At 35.8% G+C, this 19,784-nt stretch overlaps 1 protein-coding gene across 1 annotated transcript in view; it reads left to right on the top strand.

Annotated features, from left to right (window-relative positions):
• Positions 1 to 19,784, top strand: part of ENPEP (glutamyl aminopeptidase) — a 123,773-nt gene that overhangs the window by 32,587 nt on the left and 71,402 nt on the right. Inside the window, exon 2 of the mRNA XM_053703539.1 lies at positions 18,058 to 18,199. Within this exon, the coding sequence (XP_053559514.1) occupies positions 18,058 to 18,199 (142 nt within the window). The remainder of the gene's footprint in view (positions 1 to 18,057; positions 18,200 to 19,784) is intronic.

The following is a 19,784-nucleotide window of genomic DNA, read 5'->3' as shown; positions in this document are numbered from 1 at the left end:
GATTACAAGTTGAAAGAGATATTTGCACTCAACTGAGTAATACTAGCGCACGCTAATGTGTGCTGGCATTACAAGTTACCTCAGGTTCATATTGCTTGGAAGCTTTGCGCTCATGAGAGCGAGCTTCCATAGGCTCTAATTGGAGCCTTGTACTCATGCTATGTTTCACTAGCGCAGTAAAGGGAGTAAGTTACCAGTGGCGGCTGGTGAATTTTTAGGATGGGGGTGCACGAGACCCTGCCCCTATTAGAAAGCCACACCCCTTTAAAAACACGCCCCTTTTTAAAAACCACGCCCTTTTTAACAAGCCACACCCATTTTTAAAAGCCACACCCCTTTGTGAAAGGCATGTCCCTCAAATGGCCCCACCCATTTGAACTAGCAGTGTTTTTGGTCATCGTCTTCTTGAAATATCCAGCCCCGGCCTGGGTGTAACTTCAACTGAAGTTTGTGACTGATTCCTCAACATTATTCTCAAGTATCTGAGTGGACCCTCAACAATATTCCCAGTAGTACAGGTCTTTGGAGGTGTTCTGTGGGCTGTTTTTGACCATTCTCACCATCCTTTGCCTTTGCCTCTGGCCCTCTCCGATATTTTACTTGCCCTGCCACTTCTGGCCTTAACAAGAACTGTGCTTGTGGTCTTCCATATCCTCACCATGCATTGCTCACTGTGTTCCTCACAGTGGACACAGACATCTTAAATCTATGAATGCATACTCTTCAGTATAGCCATGTTCACGTGCAACAGTGCACAAATGGAGGAGCCTACACTACCTGCCCATGTCTAGTCTAAAATATACATGCTCAGTTAAATTATATAATAACATATATATATATTAACCAAATGATTAATTAAAGCTGCAAAATAATAAGAATATTGAATGTACATTTATGAAAACATATATATTCCTGGATTTAAAGAACCTTCCACTTTATAGAGAAATACAACCACATTTCAATTACTGTCGCCCCAGCCCCCAGTGTTCGATATTAGGCAACGCAGCCAAAGGCCGTGGCAACATGAAGATAAATACACCAACATTTTACTTTCTAGTACAAAAGAAGATTATTTCTATTACACTAGTGCTTAATAATTTACTTCAAAGGTAAACATTAAAACAATGTTTATAACTCAAGTACAAGTTTTGTAAATCAAGTCAATCCGCCTGTCTTTTTTTGAGGCAAATAAATCAATAACATTTTCGTTGAATTTAGGAATGTCATTTATCAATTGTTTTTCAATTGTCAGCATGGCTAGAGAGGTCAGTCTTTCCTCAGTCATGGTGCTCCTTAGAAATGTCTTAATTCGTTTTAAAGTTGAGAAACATCTCTCAGCCTCAGCAGTTGTCACGGGAATAGTTGAAATAATTTGCAACAGTTTGTAGGTCTCCGAGAAAGTACTGTCCAAGTTATTTGCTATTACAAACTGTAGAAGACTAATGGCACCATTCATGTTTGGTCAAGAAGCTGATACTTGATTCGTGATAACATCGCATATCTCTTTAGCTGCCACAGTCTGAGCAATGTGAATATTTTCTCTCTTCCTTTTCCTAGATGTTTCTTCTGTTTCTGATATCGTCATGGTCACTGTGTCCATTCTATTCCTTTCGTTTTACATTGTCTGCTGGAAAGTGTTAATATGTTTTCGAATAAGTGCCGCATCTGTTTGTGTTTTCTGAAGTTGGTTGTATAACACATCTACATGTGGCATAATATTGTGAAAAACTGTAAGCCAAAAGACGAATACCGAGTCTTGTAACATACGCCGAATAGCCCCTGCTTGATTTATAGCTATTTCTTTTTTCGATGTTGACTCTATTTTTTCCATGCATTCAATTAACTGTTCCCTGTTTTCAAAAACTGTATTGATGGTTCGACTCTTGAAATTCCACCTGGTGGCTGAACCACGAGGTATCCTTCTTCTAACAGTTTCATCTAGAATAGCTATCCTTTGTGGCGAGTTACTAAAAAAGTTAGTAATGTCACTTAGGTTTGAAAAAAATACTCTAACTTGTTGATTTTGACTGCTTGCTTGGCTGACAAATAAATTGAGCTGATGTGCGTATCAATGCACAAAATGTGCATTCTTGTAGGTACGTTTAATTATAGCCTGAACACCTTCATGCTGACCACTCATCACACTTGCACCGTCGTAACTCTGTGATATCAGTTTCTCTGGGTTGTCTAGAACTTTTTCCAAAGTAGCTTGAATACATGTAGCTATAGATTCTGCATCATGTCCAGCTGGATTAGTGAATTCCCAGAATCTCTCTACCGGTTGTCCGTTACCTATAATGTATCTAAAAACAACAACCAATTGGAAGGCAGATGAAACATCAGTAGTTTCATCTGCTATCACTGCTACAAAACTTGCATTTGAGATTTCCTTCTTTATTTGGTTCTGGCAAACAGTAAGCATACAGTCTAATAAATCGTTTTGAATTTCTTTTGACGTTCCTTTAAAAACAGTGGCACTAGCGAGATGTTCTTTTAGAGATGCATCAAGTTCTGCTGAGAAGTTTATAAGACCTCAGAAAATGCCTGGATTTAATGAATCATCGCGTTCATCATGTCCTCGAAGTGCAAGCTCAAATGCGCCGCAAAATAAAATGCAATTAATTATATTGGAAAGAACATAGCGATCTTTCGTTACTTGCTCATTATGTTTTTTAATATTCAAACGAGATGCACTGTCAAGTTGTTGCCGAATATCAACCCTTCCAAGCAAATTAAATTCTAATGTGGAGTTTAAATGTGATTGGGAGCAATTATGTTTATTTGTTTTTTGACTTAAATGTGATAAATCGGCGACACCATAACTCACCCAGCTTGAATCCCCACTTAGTTTTGCAAACAGGAGACAATAAAAACAAAAGAGCCTGTTAGATCATTCACAACCGCTAATCCATGGATATTTATCATATACCTCGGGTTTGAATTCTCTTTTGTAATATCTAGTTTTACATTTTGTCACCTGGGTAAGGTTAAGCATAGGTTATTGGAAACGAGTTTGAGCAATGGCACTACACTCAGACACACTCCCCAGTATTTCTATAGTGGTCAATAATTTTACGTTAATATGAAATTAATCTGTGCTGTTAGAGGGAGGGGTGCTACCGCACAACAATAGCATACAAACAAAAAGTGGAGGTGATAGAGTCACTTCCACAAAAGAATGCGGTTTTAGCACTCACTGTCTTAACCTCATGTGCGGCGTTTACTTCCAGAGTCTAAAACTTAACTTTTATTAGTTTAGTTAAAATAATTGGAGAAGGGGGAAAAAGAAGGGGGAAACATAAACGATTAAAAACCTAGGATAAAGTAGTCTTGTATAGATTGTGTTGTATGCAATAATCTATGTAAATAGGCCTTTGGGGTATGATAGCCCAGATAATTATATTACAGTATAATCTATACAGAAATCTCTGCGGTACACCGGTTCAATTCTATAAGACTGAGTAGATGTAGTGTAGGTTATTATAACGATACCCAGTAGAGAGTTTACTTAAGCTCAGCTTGGTAGCACGGATGTCTTATACAAAAAGAAATCAGTTAAATACTGATACAATATGTTTATGTATAAATATTGTTGTTATCCATCCTCTGAGACTTTAATTTATTTGAAATGATCTCTTACATATAGGATAATCTACACAAAAAATGCTGGTTGTCTAGTGTAGGAAACGATAAATGTATTAGAGTACAGGGCTACTAGAATTCTCTAGAATATCTGAGATAAGATAGTTGCTGGTATTATTCTTCAGTTGTTTATTATTGTATCAATATAAGTCACTTAACAGGGGCTGAATTGTTGCTACTGCTATTTTTCCTTGCACTCTCTTTTATGTTTACTTATCATAGGGTTAATGTCAAGTAAATTGGTTTGTATGTAGTATAGTATCCCACTGCCTCATATATAGTTGCGTTTGACCCTCTGGTTTAAAGTGATTTTGTATTGAGAATGAGCTAGGATATAGTGTAATCAAGCTATTATTCTTTCAAATTTACATATATCTTACTCAATTCTATTTCGTAATAGCTAAGTGTATATTAGAGAAGCCCTAGCTATTCTGTATTTTCACGTTAACTAGTGATGTGATATTCAGCATACAAGGTAACTTTATTTTTGTAAGGCAGGGATTTAGTTACTATTCCTGTGCAAATCCCAATACACTGTTAAATAGTGTTATTGGTTATTGGTATGATTAAATCAGAATATTGTGGTGTAATAGTACCACTACACAGTGTAGAATATACAGGTCTTGTTTTGTGCATAAGTTGTGATTTCTGAACTTCATTAAAGTTTTAACAGTGCTGCTTACAATGTTGTGCAGCACCTGAAGTGATTGTTATAGTGAGTTATACTTTACTGAGTTCGAATTCCCTTAGCATAGATACTATCACTTTAATGCATTCACAGTTAACATTTCATAACTTTAAACATAAAAGGTCACTTTATTTTTGTGAAGCAGAGATTTAGTTACTTTTCTTGTGCAAATCCCAATACACTGTTAAATAGTGTTATTGGTTATTGGTATGATTAAATCAGAATATTGTGGTGTAATAGTACCACTGCACAGTGTGAAATATATAGGTCAGTATTTTATGCGTCAGTTGTGATTTCTGAACTTCATTAAAGTTTTAACGGTACTGCTTATAATGTTATGCAGCGCCTGAAGTGATTGTTATAGTGAGTTATACTTTACTGAGTTCGAATTCTCTGAGTATAGATAGTGTTACTTTAATATATTCACAGTTAACATTTCAGATGTACAATTCTGTTCCCCAAACGAACCGTAATGTGGTTAATTTTAATTTATTTAGGCAGCAATCGTGTGCCTGCAGGGAACTCGCTATATGTAACTCAATACTCTGTTACTATTTGCGCTTTAGTACACTTATGTAATATAATAGGTCTTGTTGTAACTATAATTTTATTGTACACAAAATAGTATCACGCTACCAGCGTGTAGTTTATTATGTTGGTCTGTTATTGTGAATCTATCTCATAATTCTTAGTCTGAATTAGCAGTTATCTATGCTGTTATTGGCTATGTTTGTAGTCTAAATTAGCCCAGTTACCCATATAGATACCCCATATCAACTTTAGCCATCTTGTAACCGTTAGTCGACAATATGTTACTAGTAAGCTGTAAAAAGTTATGACTTTAGGTTACTGGTATAGATGGTATTAGTTAATGAGTATCCCTTTCAAAAGTTTCCTAAGTAGTGTACCACGCTGACAACCTATTGGTACCGGTGGACCCCAATAATCGTAACCGACTACTTCTTCCTAATTTTTAAAACAAGAGCTTAACAATGCTCTATCTCTACACCTAACGCGTTTCGCCCGTATAGGGCTTTATCAAAGGCGGCGGGCCGCCCGTCTCTGAGAAATTTAAACCCGGTATGAACCGGAAGTTCCGCCTTAGAAATTTTCTGATTCGGCAAATCTATCTGTCAATCAAGTCCTCATTTTTTCTGGTTGTGGGTCCCGGATGTTGTTAAGGAGGATTTGACTATATCGGCTTATTGTCCTTGTTCTATGGAGACCTATGAATATAGAAAATCATTAATTCTCTTATCTTAACACAATTTCTCTTGTTACTAAATTGTTTAAGATACAATTAAACTAATTTGCCTTGGATGGTAGTATATCGGAACGGATTGTCAAAACTATGTACATACATAACAACACACGTACATCAAATTGACTTTATTTCAATACATTCCACCTTAAGCCGATATAGTCAAATCCTCCTTAACAACATCCGGGACCCACAACCAGAAAAAATGAGGACTTGATTGACAGATAGATTTGCCGAATCAGAAAATTTCTAAGGCGGAACTTCCGGTTCATACCGGGTTTAAATTTCTCAGAGACGGGCGGCCCGCCGCCTTTGATAAAGCCCTATACGGGCAAAACGCGTTAGGTGTAGAGATAGAGCATTGTTAAGCTCTTGTTTTAAAAATTAGGAAGAAGTAGTCGGTTACGATTATTGGGGTCCACCGGTACCAATAGGTTGTCAGCGTGGTACACTACTTAGGAAACTTTTGAAAGGGATACTCATTAACTAATACCATCTATACCAGTAACCTAAAGTCATAACTTTTTACAGCTTACTAGTAACATATTGTCGACTAACGGTTACAAGATGGCTAAAGTTGATATGGGGTATCTATATGGGTAACTGGGCTAATTTAGACTACAAACATAGCCAATAACAGCATAGATAACTGCTAATTCAGACTAAGAATTATGAGATAGATTCACAATAACAGACCAACATAATAAACTACACGCTGGTAGCGTGATACTATTTTGTGTACAATAAAATTATAGTTACAACAAGACCTATTATATTACATAAGTGTACTAAAGCGCAAATAGTAACAGAGTATTGAGTTACATATAGCGAGTTCCCTGCAGGCACACGATTGCTGCCTAAATAAATTAAAATTAACCACATTACGGTTCGTTTGGGGAACAGAATTGTACATCTGAAATGTTAACTGTGAATATATTAAAGTAACACTATCTATACTCAGAGAATTCGAACTCAGTAAAGTATAACTCACTATAACAATCACTTCAGGCGCTGCATAACATTATAAGCAGTACCGTTAAAACTTTAATGAAGTTCAGAAATCACAACTGACGCATAAAATACTGACCTATATATTTCACACTGTGCAGTGGTACTATTACACCACAATATTCTGATTTAATCATACCAATAACCAATAACACTATTTAACAGTGTATTGGGATTTGCACAAGAAAAGTAACTAAATCTCTGCTTCACAAAAATAAAGTGACCTTTTATGTTTAAAGTTATGAAATGTTAACTGTGAATGCATTAAAGTGATAGTATCTATGCTAAGGGAATTCGAACTCAGTAAAGTATAACTCACTATAACAATCACTTCAGGTGCTGCACAACATTGTAAGCAGCACTGTTAAAACTTTAATGAAGTTCAGAAATCACAACTTATGCACAAAACAAGACCTGTATATTCTACACTGTGTAGTGGTACTATTACACCACAATATTCTGATTTAATCATACCAATAACCAATAACACTATTTAACAGTGTATTGGGATTTGCACAGGAATAGTAACTAAATCCCTGCCTTACAAAAATAAAGTTACCTTGTATGCTGAATATCACATCACTAGTTAACGTGAAAATACAGAATAGCTAGGGCTTCTCTAATATACACTTAGCTATTACGAAATAGAATTGAGTAAGATATATGTAAATTTGAAAGAATAATAGCTTGATTACACTATATCCTAGCTCATTCTCAATACAAAATCACTTTAAACCAGAGGGTCAAACGCAACTATATATGAGGCAGTGGGATACTATACTACATACAAACCAATTTACTTGACATTAACCCTATGATAAGTAAACATAAAAGAGAGTGCAAGGAAAAATAGCAGTAGCAACAATTCAGCCCCTGTTAAGTGACTTATATTGATACAATAATAAACAACTGAAGAATAATACCAGCAACTATCTTATCTCAGATATTCTAGAGAATTCTAGTAGCCCTGTACTCTAATACATTTATCGTTTCCTACACTAGACAACCAGCATTTTTTGTGTAGATTATCCTATATGTAAGAGATCATTTCAAATAAATTAAAGTCTCAGAGGATGGATAACAACAATATTTATACATAAACATATTGTATCAGTATTTAACTGATTTCTTTTTGTATAAGACATCCGTGCTACCAAGCTGAGCTTAAGTAAACTCTCTACTGGGTATCGTTATAATAACCTACACTACATCTACTCAGTCTTATAGAATTGAACCGGTGTACCGCAGAGATTTCTGTATAGATTATACTGTAATATAATTATCTGGGCTATCATACCCCAAAGGCCTATTTACATAGATTATTGCATACAACACAATCTATACAAGACTACTTTATCCTAGGTTTTTAATCGTTTATGTTTCCCCCTTCTTTTTCCCCCTTCTCCAATTATTTTAACTAAACTAATAAAAGTTAAGTTTTAGACTCTGGAAGTAAACGCCGCACATGAGGTTAAGACAGTGAGTGCTAAAACCGCATTCTTTTGTGGAAGTGACTCTATCACCTCCACTTTTTGTTTGTAAGGTTAAGCATAGGTGTTGGCCTGAGCATTTTAATTTAAATTTTTCTTTCAATGGGCAACGTTGAAAAATGTAATTGCTTTAGCTCAGACACACTCATTTTACTAAGTGCCATCTTAACTGTTAGTTTACACACAAAGAACAGTCCTTTGCTCTTATCTAATATAGAACTTGTAGGTAGGTAGCTCTGCAGCTGTTAGAAAATATACAACTCAACTTGAAGTAATAGTTTAATATTTTGGCGGTTGTTATGTAATATATAACTTGTAGGTAGCAGGTAGGTAGCTCTGCAGCTGTTAGAAAATATACACTCAACTTGAAGTAATAGTTTAATAGTTTGGCGGTTGTTATCTAATATATAACTTGTAGGTAGCTCTGCAGCTGTTAGAAAATATACACTCAACTTGAAGTAATAGTTTAATAGTTTGGTGGTTGTTATCTAATATATAACTTGTAGGTAGCTCTGCAGCTGTTAGAAAATATACAACTCAACTTGAAGTAATAGTTTAATATTTTGGCGGTTGTTATGTAATATATAACTTGTAGGTAGCAGGTAGGTAGCTCTGCAGCTACACTCAACTTGAAGTAATAGTTTAATAGTTTGGCGGTTGTTATCTAATATATAACTTGTAGGTAGCTCTGCAGCTGTTAGAAAATATACAACTCAACTTGAAGTAATAGTTTAATTTTTTGGCGGTTGTTATGTAATATATAACTTGTAGGTAGCAGGTAGGTAGCTCTGCAGCTGTTAGAAAATATACACTCAACTTGAAGTAATAGTTTAATAGTTTGGCGGTTGTTATCTAATATATAACTTGTAGGTAGCTCTGCAGCTGTTAGAAAATATACACTCAACTTGAAGTAATAGTTTAATAGTTTGGTGGTTGTTATCTAATATATAACTTGTAGGTAGCTCTGCAGCTGTTAGAAAATATACAACTCAACTTGAAGTAATAGTTTAATATTTTGGCGGTTGTTATGTAATATATAACTTGTAGGTAGCAGGTAGGTAGCTCTGCAGCTACACTCAACTTGAAGTAATAGTTTAATAGTTTGGCGGTTGTTATCTAATATATAACTTGTAGGTAGCTCTGCAGCTGTTAGAAAATATACAACTCAACTTGAAGTAATAGTTTAATATTTTGGCGGTTGTTATGTAATATATAACTTGTAGGTAGCTCTGCAGCTGTTAGAAAATATACAACTCAACTTGAAGTAATAGTTTAATAGTTTGGCGGTTGTTATCTAATATATAACTTGTAGGTAGCTCTGCAGCTGTTAGAAAATATACACTCAACTTGAAGTAATAGTTTAATAGTTTGGTGGTTGTTATCTAATATATAACTTGTAGGTAGCTCTGCAGCTGTTAGAAAATATACAACTCAACTTGAAGTAATAGTTTAATATTTTGGCGGTTGTTATGTAATATATAACTTGTAGGTAGCAGGTAGGTAGCTCTGCAGCTACACTCAACTTGAAGTAATAGTTTAATAGTTTGGCGGTTGTTATCTAATATATAACTTGTAGGTAGCTCTGCAGCTGTTAGAAAATATACAACTCAACTTGAAGTAATAGTTTAATAGTTTGGCGGTTGTTATGTAATATAACTTGTAGGTAGCTCTGCAGCTGTTAGAAAATATACAACTCAACTTGAAGTAATAGTTTAATATTTTGGCGGTTGTTATGTAATATATAACTTGTAGGTAGCAGGTAGGTAGCTCTGCAGCTGTTAGAAAATATACAACTCAACTTGAAGTAATAGTTTAATAGTTTGGCGGTTGTTATGTAATATATAACTTGTAGGTAGCTCTGCAGCTGTTAGAAAATATACACTCAACTTGAAGTAATAATTTAATAGTTTGGCGGTTGTTATCTAATATATAACTTGTAGGTAGCTCTGCAGCTGTTAGAAAATATACAACTCAACTTGAAGTAATAGTTTAATATTTTGGCGGTTGTTATGTAATATAACTTGTAGGTAGCTCTGCAGCTGTTAGAAAATATACAACTCAACTTGAAGTAATAGTTTAATAGTTTGGCGGTTGTTATGTAATATATAACTTGTAGGTAGCAGGTAAGTAGCTCTGCAGCTGTTAGAAAATATACACTCAACTTGAAGTAATAGTTTAATAGTTTGGCGGTTGTTATCTAATATATAACTTGTAGGTAGCTCTGCAGCTGTTAGAAAATATAAAACTCAACTTGAAGTAATAGTTTAATATTTTGGCGGTTGTTATGTAATATATAACTTGTAGGTAGCAGGTAGGTAGCTCTGCAGCTGTTAGAAAATATACAACTCAACTTGAAGTAATAGTTTAATAGTTTGGCGGTTGTTATCTAATATATAACTTGTAGGTAGGTAGCTCTGCAGCTGTTAGAAAATATACAACTCAACTAGAAGTAACAGTTTAATAGTTTGGCGGTTGTTATGTAATATATAACTTGTGGTAGCAGGTAGGTAGCTCTGCAGCTGTTAGAAAATATACAACTCAACTTGAAGTAATAGTTCAATAGTTTGGCGGTTGTTATCTAATATATAACTTACAAAGATAAGATAGGGAAAGGGAGGCTAGTAAAGCCAGAAATTTGATTCTTTACCTTGGACTATATGGCAACGCCCAGGTGTAACAAAAACCTTATATGAAGGAAAAAATGACAAATGTGCAGACCCTTAAAATATTTAGATATTCAATATAAAGAAGGGAGATAGTACAGCAACCGCAATTAGATTGCTATAAATTATAGACAGGGATTTCAGCACATATTTTTTTTATATTTATAAATAGCTCAGAAAAAATTCTAAAGCTCCGCTAAAATAGCGGTAAGTGTAATCTAAACTCATTCACCACATTCCCATATGTCACCCAGAGTCTATGCAAGTTAGTAAGTTACCACTTAATAAAAGAACACATGAATCAATGAGTCAGGAAACGTGATTGGACAAATGCATAAGCACAGATTCAGCTATGCAGTTTTATTGTAGTTCACACAGAGCTAAAACAAAAAGCTAAACAGAAATGAGCTGTCTAAATTGACAACACCTCCACTAGTGGGTGGTTACGTGTAAACGTAAAATCTGCCACCATAGTGATCATTGAGGATCTATGTCAAGGCAGCACATGTATTAAATTAGACGATAAGTAATTTGCACTTAAAAAACTTTGAGATGTTAAATGTAATGCTTAAATCATGTGCACTTTACCTAAATTTGGCCAAATTGTGCAATAAACCTCCTCAAAATAATTCAGAAGAGAACAGTATAGTCGGCAGTGACGTAGGAAGTGGAGATGGACGTGCATGAAGGACAGATCGCTGTGGCGTCCACGCTGTGCTAAGTGTAGCATGTTTGCCGAATAGAAGTCTATTCTCACACAGAAACCATTTGGAAATCCTTTCACAGGAAGCTAACACACGGTTGTATAACTAACTGAGCGCTTACCATCTGACTTTTCAGCTCATTAATATTTGGATATCAGAGGGTGTTTTGATGCACCATTTGTACACACGGCTCCTACTTATGGGACATATTTAAGCTCTTTAAAGGGTGATCAACTTACACCGTTATAATAACTATTTGTGTACATTCTCTCTATTTCTATCTGGCATTTTTATGCATCAAGTATAATGGGTTAAAATGCTCTTTATTTTATCATCAATATATATGCAACTGTGAAAGACGAAAAAAGATTTGTTTTGGGGTAGTCCTAACATAGATCCAGAAAAGAAATTATTCATGACACCGGATACCTTTACCTTTGGTGGTGCCCGCTGAATACTGGAGTTGTTATGTTCTATCCCCATAACTTTTTCTTGTCTTGGGAATTATTGTATAAATTAGCATATGCATATTGCTTAATGTTTATTTTCACAGTTAGTCTGTATATACTGGGGTTAAGAAACATAGATCCTGACACGTTATAACATGACACCTGATACCTCTCATATAGTTGGTGGTGCCCGCTGTTACTGGTGTTGTTTCATTGGCCCCCTACAGACTATACTGTTCTCTTCTGAATTATTTTGAGGAGGTTTATTGCACAATTTGGCCAAATTTAGGTAAAGTGCACATGATTTAAGCATTACATTTAACATCTCATGAAGTTTTTTAAGTGCAAATTACTTATCGTCTAATTAAATACATGTGCTGCCTTGACATAGATCCTCAATGATCACTATGGTGGCAGATTTTACGTTTACACGTAACCACCCACTAGTGGAAGTGTTGTCAATTTAGACAGCTCATTTCTGTTTAGCTTTTTGTTTTAGCTCTGTGTGAACTACAATAAAACTGCATAGCTGAATCTGTGCTTATGCATTTGTCCAATCACGTTTCCTGACTCATTGATTCATGTGTTCTTTTATTAAGTGGTAACTTACTAACTTACATAGACTCTGGGTGACATATGGGAATGTGGTGAATGTGTTTAGATTACACTTACCGCTATTTTAGCGGAGCTTTAGAATTTTTTCTGAGCTATTTATAAATATAAAAAAAATATGTGCTGAAATCCCTGTCTATAATTTATAGCAATCTAATTGCGGTTGCTGTACTATCTCCCTTCTTTATATTGAATATCTAATATATAACTTGTAGGTAGGTAGCTCTGCAGCTGTTAGAAAATATACAAGTTAATAGTTTTATAGTTTTGCGGTTGTTATCTAACATATAACTTGTAGGTAGGTAGCTCAGCAGCACAGCAGTTAACTTCTTTTTTAAAAAAACTTTTACCTTTTTTTGCAAAACTTCTAATTGCAATCTGATAATTAATCTGCTAAAATACTTAAATGTATTAATGGTAAGCAACCGTAACAGCCGTCAACGGTCAACAAGTAGTATCAGCAACAGCGTATAAATAAGAATGCGAGGAGCACAGGTATAAGTGTGTAACAAAAATGTTTATTTAAACATGCGCTAATGAGTGAATAAACACACACAAAGCGGTTCGTCAATAATGAACCAAAAACAAACAGTGTGAGGGGGGGGGGGGGGAAAATAACCACCCCGGGGTTAAGACTGAACAGAGAAAAATCTGCTATATTTACAGACTGCAAGTGAACAGGTATACGCGTTTCAGCAGATTGCCTTACTCGTTACCTGATTAAAACAATGCCGTGTGCTCCTTAAAAAGAGAAGCAGTCCACTCCCATTGGCTAGAAGGGACCCACCCTTTTGCTATAGGCACCAATAGGAACAAATTTCGAAAATAGTGCACAGAAATTTCTACTGAACTCACGGTAAGGATATTAACTCCCAATGCACAAATGATACATAAACTTAAACATCAAAAGTAAAGATATCGACTTTTAGCTACAACCAAAATGTATATAAATGAACTATTAATAATATTAATGTCACTACTACATATTGCAATTTATAACAGTCATGCAATTGCTTGAATTTCTTGAAAATTGCCCAGATCCTCGATTTCCTGCAGCTCAAAATAGGACTTCTGCATCCATACATTCTGAAACATAGCATGATAATACAATAAGGTAAATAAAACATGCTATGAAAATAGTTGTTTCAACAATATAAGCAAAAATAGGTAAATGAGTGAAATACTATACATAACCAAAGTGTACATACACCATACAAATTATGAGTAAACATGCAAACTTTTACCTTTTTTTGCAAAACTTCTAATTGCAATCTGATAATTAATCTGCTAAAATACTTAAATGTATTAATGGTAAGCAACCGTAACAGCCGTCAACGGTCAACAAGTAGTATCAGCAACAGCACAGCAGTTAAATGCTTTTTTTTAAAAAAACAAAAACTTTTACCTTTTTTTGCAAAACTTCTAATTGCAATCTACTAATTAATTAATCTGCTAAAATACTTAAATGTATTAATGGTAAGAATAAGAAACCGTGACAGCTGTCAACGGTCACAACTAATATCAGCAGCACAGCAGTTAACTGCTTTGTTTTAAAAAAAATGTTTTTTTAACTTTTTTTGCAAAACTTCTAATTGCAATCTGATATAAAATCTGCTAAAAAATATTATTTTATTATTCCCAAATTACTCCACTAAAGAACTCTCTACCTAAATACTCTAATCTGACTGTCTGTATCTGTTTTTTCTAAGTAAAAATAAAAATGAACTTTTTTTTTTTTTCTCACACACACACTGTCCACTGACACTGTCTAATCTGTCTGTTCTCTCTCTGTCTCAACTTGTCAACAAGTGTAAAAGTTTAACAAACCAACTAATAAGCTGCAGGCCTGCAGCAAAATATTTTTTTAAGGCAAGATTCCTCGGACCTCCCTACCCTTCCCTATCTAATGATCTAACTAACTCTCTGCGAGTCACTAGTCACAGACTCAGTCAGGCAGCAGTAACCACTGTAGGACCTAGTAGTAGAATTCTCTTAGTAGTAGTCTTTATTCGTTTTAAAATTAAAACAGAAAAGAAGAGAGGCAAGTTGCACACAACACAGAGCTCTTAAACAAGGCTCCTATCCGCTCAACGGCTATCTCCTAAATGCGATTTTCGCGCCGTTGAGGGGGAGGAGCCTTGTGGGGGCCATCACGTGTACGTAACAGCGTATCAGAGGCGAGCTCAGGCAGACTGTGGGAGGAGGCAGAGCACAGGCTAAAGTGATTCGCACACTTCAGCCTGTGCGGTTAAGGCTCTATTACAGATGCCGGGCTGGGAGGAGCTACGCCTGCACAGTGATGCATAGAGATCATTGTGCATGATAGGGGCTCTCTGTATCGCACGTGCGAACAGGTTTAGGATAGGAGGTCAGGTGACCGTGGGCGTGATGGCGCGCAGCACACAAGAGACAGCAGCCGCAGTGCCTGGGCTGGTTGGGTCGGGACAAAATCAGGAGGAGGAGACTGATGCGGTGTGGGTCTGCCTGGTGGTGACGTCAGTGCAGCACTCTGCTCTGGAGTCTGGGCTCTGCTCTGTCGTCCGGCATCCGCCCGGTCCTAGCTCCCTTCCTGTTTACAGTTAAATAATATGTACATAAAAAATACATGATACACAGCCTGTCTGAGAGCCTGCCTGGTAACTTTACCTACATACACACTTGAGCAGAGATGGACTAGTAATGATGAAATGATTATTACACAATTATAATAATAATAATAATAAAAAATAAAATTATATATATTTTTTTGCTCTTTTTTTCTCATTTTTTTTTTCTCAATTTTTTTTTCCTCTTTGCCTCTCTTTGCCCCTGGGGGTTCACGTGCGATAGTGCATAAACGGAGGAGCCTACACTGTAAGTTACGCAGCAGAAATTAACCCGTATATAACACATATTGACACATAAATATATATGTATATAAGCAAATACATAGATATTTACTGGGAACACACAGTTCCCATAGACTGCAATGAAAAGGCACCCCACAGCCACCAACATTTTCAGCATTAAAAACTGCTTTGTCAAGTTATTTTATTAAAAAATAAAAATGCTACAATTTTTATTTTTTAATAAAATACACACTGCGGTTTTTTGGGGCCACTTGGGGCACTTTTGGAAAATTAACCAGATCTGATCTCCGGTTAATTTTCTGAGCACTGATTGCTACCTCGAGCTTGTGGTAGCAATAACCATCCACTTGTAATGGCAGGTTATTTATCGCATGCCTGCAAACGTTTGAATTGGCCCATTTGCGGGCGTACAATTAATTAGTGCTCCACTTGTAATCTATCCCTAATTGTTTTAAAAACAGTTAAGATTTGTGTGATTATATTATTCCGTAGCAACACCACAGAAATCTCTTGTAATTACAAGGTGTTTACTGTCTCTTTAAGGGTTCTAGTCTCATCAGAGGGGAGGTTGGAGTGTGTTACTTATATATATACCCTTTCTTCAAACCCAAAACTTCTCTTTTACATTTTAAATACCCTTTTCTGACCACCCGCACATCATATTACCACTTCAACAACAAAATCAACTCCATCATAAACTAAATAATCTATCAACATACTACTCCAACTTCCTCAACCATTCGCAAATGTCCAAAACCCACAAAGCCACAAATTCAGCTCTTTTGCCCCTGTTACTGATGAAGAAGTTTCTACCATTATATCTTCCTCTCACCTTCCCTCAATATCATTCCCTGACAACTACTGCCATCCCTCTTTCCTACACTTAATCCAATCCTCAGACATATTTTCAATCATTCCCTTAGCACTGCTAGATTTCCCTCATCCCTTAAACACGCACTAGCCAGAGCTATTCTCAGAAAAAACCTTCTCTTAATCCAACATCCCCATACAACTACCTTATTTCTCTACTTCCCCTTGCCTCAAAACTTCTGGAAATGCTCATATATACACGTTTATCACATTTCCTCACAATAAACTCCCTCCTTGATCCATTGCACTTTTGGTTTCACCCCCAACACTCCACAGAAGCACCAATCATTAAGGATATTAATTACAACAAAATTTAAAGGACACTTCTCTCTTAATCCTTCTTGATCTGTCTTCAATATTTTGATACTGCTGACCACTCTCTCTTGCTCCAAACCCTCCAGTCCTTCGGTATCTGTGACACAGCCCTCTAATGGTTTTCCTCCTACATATCTAACTGTACCTTTTTAATGTAGCCTCTGGTGCATCCTCTGCCCCTTTATTACTTTCTGATGGAGTACCACAGGTCTCTATCCTTAGTCACCTTCTATCCTCAATTTATATGTCATCCTTAAGTTCCTTAATAAAGTCCCATGGGTTTCAATATCATGTGTATGCTGATACCCAAATCTACCTAACTTGTGTCAATAACTGTCATTCTAATATTTCATCTTGGTCTTCTTACTACCTTAATCTAAATCTCTCTAAAACTGAGCTCATAAATTTCCCCCTTTCCTCCAAAATCACTATCTCCCAGCTCTCTCTATAACTATTGATAATAAAATAATTTCCCAGACACCGCATGCCTGATGTCTTGGGACCAAACTTGACTCAGATATTTCTTTAACTCCCCATATCCAGTCTTTGGAAAATTCCTGCCGTTTCTACCTTTAAAAAATCTTCAAAACTTAGCCACTTCCTCCCACAAGACACAACTAAAGTTTTAATCCACTCTCTCATCATTTCCCACCTTGACTATTGCAGCTCCATCCACTCTGGTCTTCCTAGATACCGTCTATCTCTTTTATAATCTATAATGAATGCCTCTGCAAAGATGATCTTCCATACATGCCACTCCTCCTCATCTGCTTAACCTCTCTGACAATCCCTTCACTGGCTTCTTCTAACCTCCAGAACAAAACACAAAATCCTGATTCTGACATTCAAGGCAATAACACTGCCCCCCCTATATCCTAGATCTTGTCTTCAGATACTTTCCCTCCTGTCCCCTTCTCTCTACTCATGACCTCCTCCTCTTCACTTCTCTTGTTATCTCCTCACATTCCCATCTACAAGACTTCTCCAGATGGGCTCCTATCTTTTGGAACTCTCTGCCTCGCTCCACAAAACTCTCTCCTAGTTTTCAAAGTTAGAAGAGCTCCTTAAAGACTCTACTGTTCAGGGATGCATACAATATACACTAACATTTTCTTACCTCAGTACCTCTCCTCCTTTATTATCCCCTTGAACCCCCTTAGCATGTAAGCTTATGAACCCAGCCATTTTGTAGATCACCTTCATAAGAGCTGATTTAAAACAGTGCAACTCTTGGCAGGGCCCTCTACCCATTTGTGTCCAATAATTGCTACATTGCATATAGCACTGTGAAATCTGTTCATTGTAATAATATGTATGTAAAGATATATAATGCATGTATATGTCTTTTTGTATTTCTGAAGCATTATAAATGAGGGAATAGTTAAATATTCACTTTTTGAAAATTTTGCTTTATGATAAGGTTATATCCCTCACAATGTTTTTATAAATGTATCTAATATACACATTCTAAGTTGTTTATTTGTTCATTTATTTTTGTTTTTAAAGGAGCATTGCTGCAACTGATCATGAACCAACAGATGCTCGGAAATCATTTCCGTGTTTTGATGAACCCAACAAAAAGGCAACTTATACCATAACTATTATTCATCAGAATGAATATCAAGCAATTTCCAATATGCCAATTGAGGTATGTTTTAAAGGAATATTCAGTATATAGTATGTGCTTTTGTCCAGTATCCACTATATCAGGCATTCTTTCAAACTGACCTTATTTTGGTATTTGGAAAAGTGACACATGAATCTCCAATTTTCAAAATAGACCAAATATTGCATTATTGAATATTTTGTACATATTGTGTGCAAATTACATTGGTTGTTTTGGGGTAGAGCAGAGTGGGCAGAGGTATGAAACCCATCATTGATGTGGTTACTTCTGCTGCATTGTGTCTAGAAATGACAACTATGGTCAGGGGTGAGGTATTTTGAATATTTCTCTCAAGTGAACATTGACAGAACTTATTTTTTTTATTAGAAATTAAAAAAGGGACAGTAAACTAAAAATTAAAGTTAAATAGATTGGGTGAGTATGTCATTTTTAACAAATTTCCTATTAACTTCTACTGTTAATTTTGCTTAGTACAGCTAGTACTGAGCATGTGCAACAGTTCCCAGTGTATACGTATATGAGTCTGTGATTGATATGATAAACTACTGGGAGTAGCTTCTCCCAGGGTCTACGGGCTTCCTGATGTTTTCTCTTTCTTCTTTCTTTTCTCTTTTTTTCTCTCTTCACTAGAATCTCCCTTAGTGAGGTATGCACCCACGTTGTCAGGGTACTAAGTTCAAGTTCCTCCTTTTGGGAGATATACCCATTCCCATTATAGGGTAGGTAAAAAAACGTTGAGCCTATTGACTGGTAAAAACATGGGGCATTATTCAAATATATCCCATGGGAGTCTACAGTCCCAATTTATGGTATATAACTTCTTTAATGGGGGGGTATCTGTATAAAACTCAGTTGCAGATTTAATTCTACTAGTCATTTAAACAACATACACATAAACATAAGAATGTGCTGTATCCATTCTATGCAGCTTCATATTACTTGATATGTATTTATGTATAGTATACAATATTACAATGACTGTCTCTTTTTTGTAACAATTTGATGGTTTTACATATATTTTTAAAATTATTGATACATGGTTAATTGATATTATTGATATATGGTTAACATGTGTTTGATTTGTAGCAGTATACAAGATGCACTCACTTGACTTTTACTCTTGCAGGTAGTAGGCTTTTAAATAGTTAGTGGGCGTAATTTGTGTTTTAATTGAATCTGCAGTACAGCCAATTAGAATTCTGCATTTGTTTTAAATACCTGTGTAAGGCACATCACTAACAGGCTATGACTATGGCTTGACAGCTGAAACGCGTAAGCCTTAGAGCTAAACACGCTACGAGAAAGTATTGGAGTTTCTATGCTGTTTTAAATGCATCAAATAAAGTTCTGGTTTTATGCATAAGAAAGGAGTGGATTGTTGCTTTCTTCAACTATTGGCTGATTACTGCTACATGATACAAGGGGCTGTCAAATTTTGAAATTTGTCAATAAAAGATAATGCAATAGCAGTATATTCTTTTTCTATGTACTTATTGGTTGTGCAGTTCTACTGTATTTAATTGTATTGTCCTTTTTAAAGACTAATCCTAGGTGAGCTCAGGAGTGTGCATGTGTCTTTAGCTATCTGGCAGCAGTGTTTGCAACA

Source organism: Bombina bombina, chromosome 2 (assembly GCF_027579735.1).
Source record: "Bombina bombina isolate aBomBom1 chromosome 2, aBomBom1.pri, whole genome shotgun sequence".
NCBI classification, from domain to species: Eukaryota; Metazoa; Chordata; class Amphibia; order Anura; family Bombinatoridae; genus Bombina; species Bombina bombina.
This window is presented reverse-complemented; position numbering and strand designations above follow the sequence as displayed.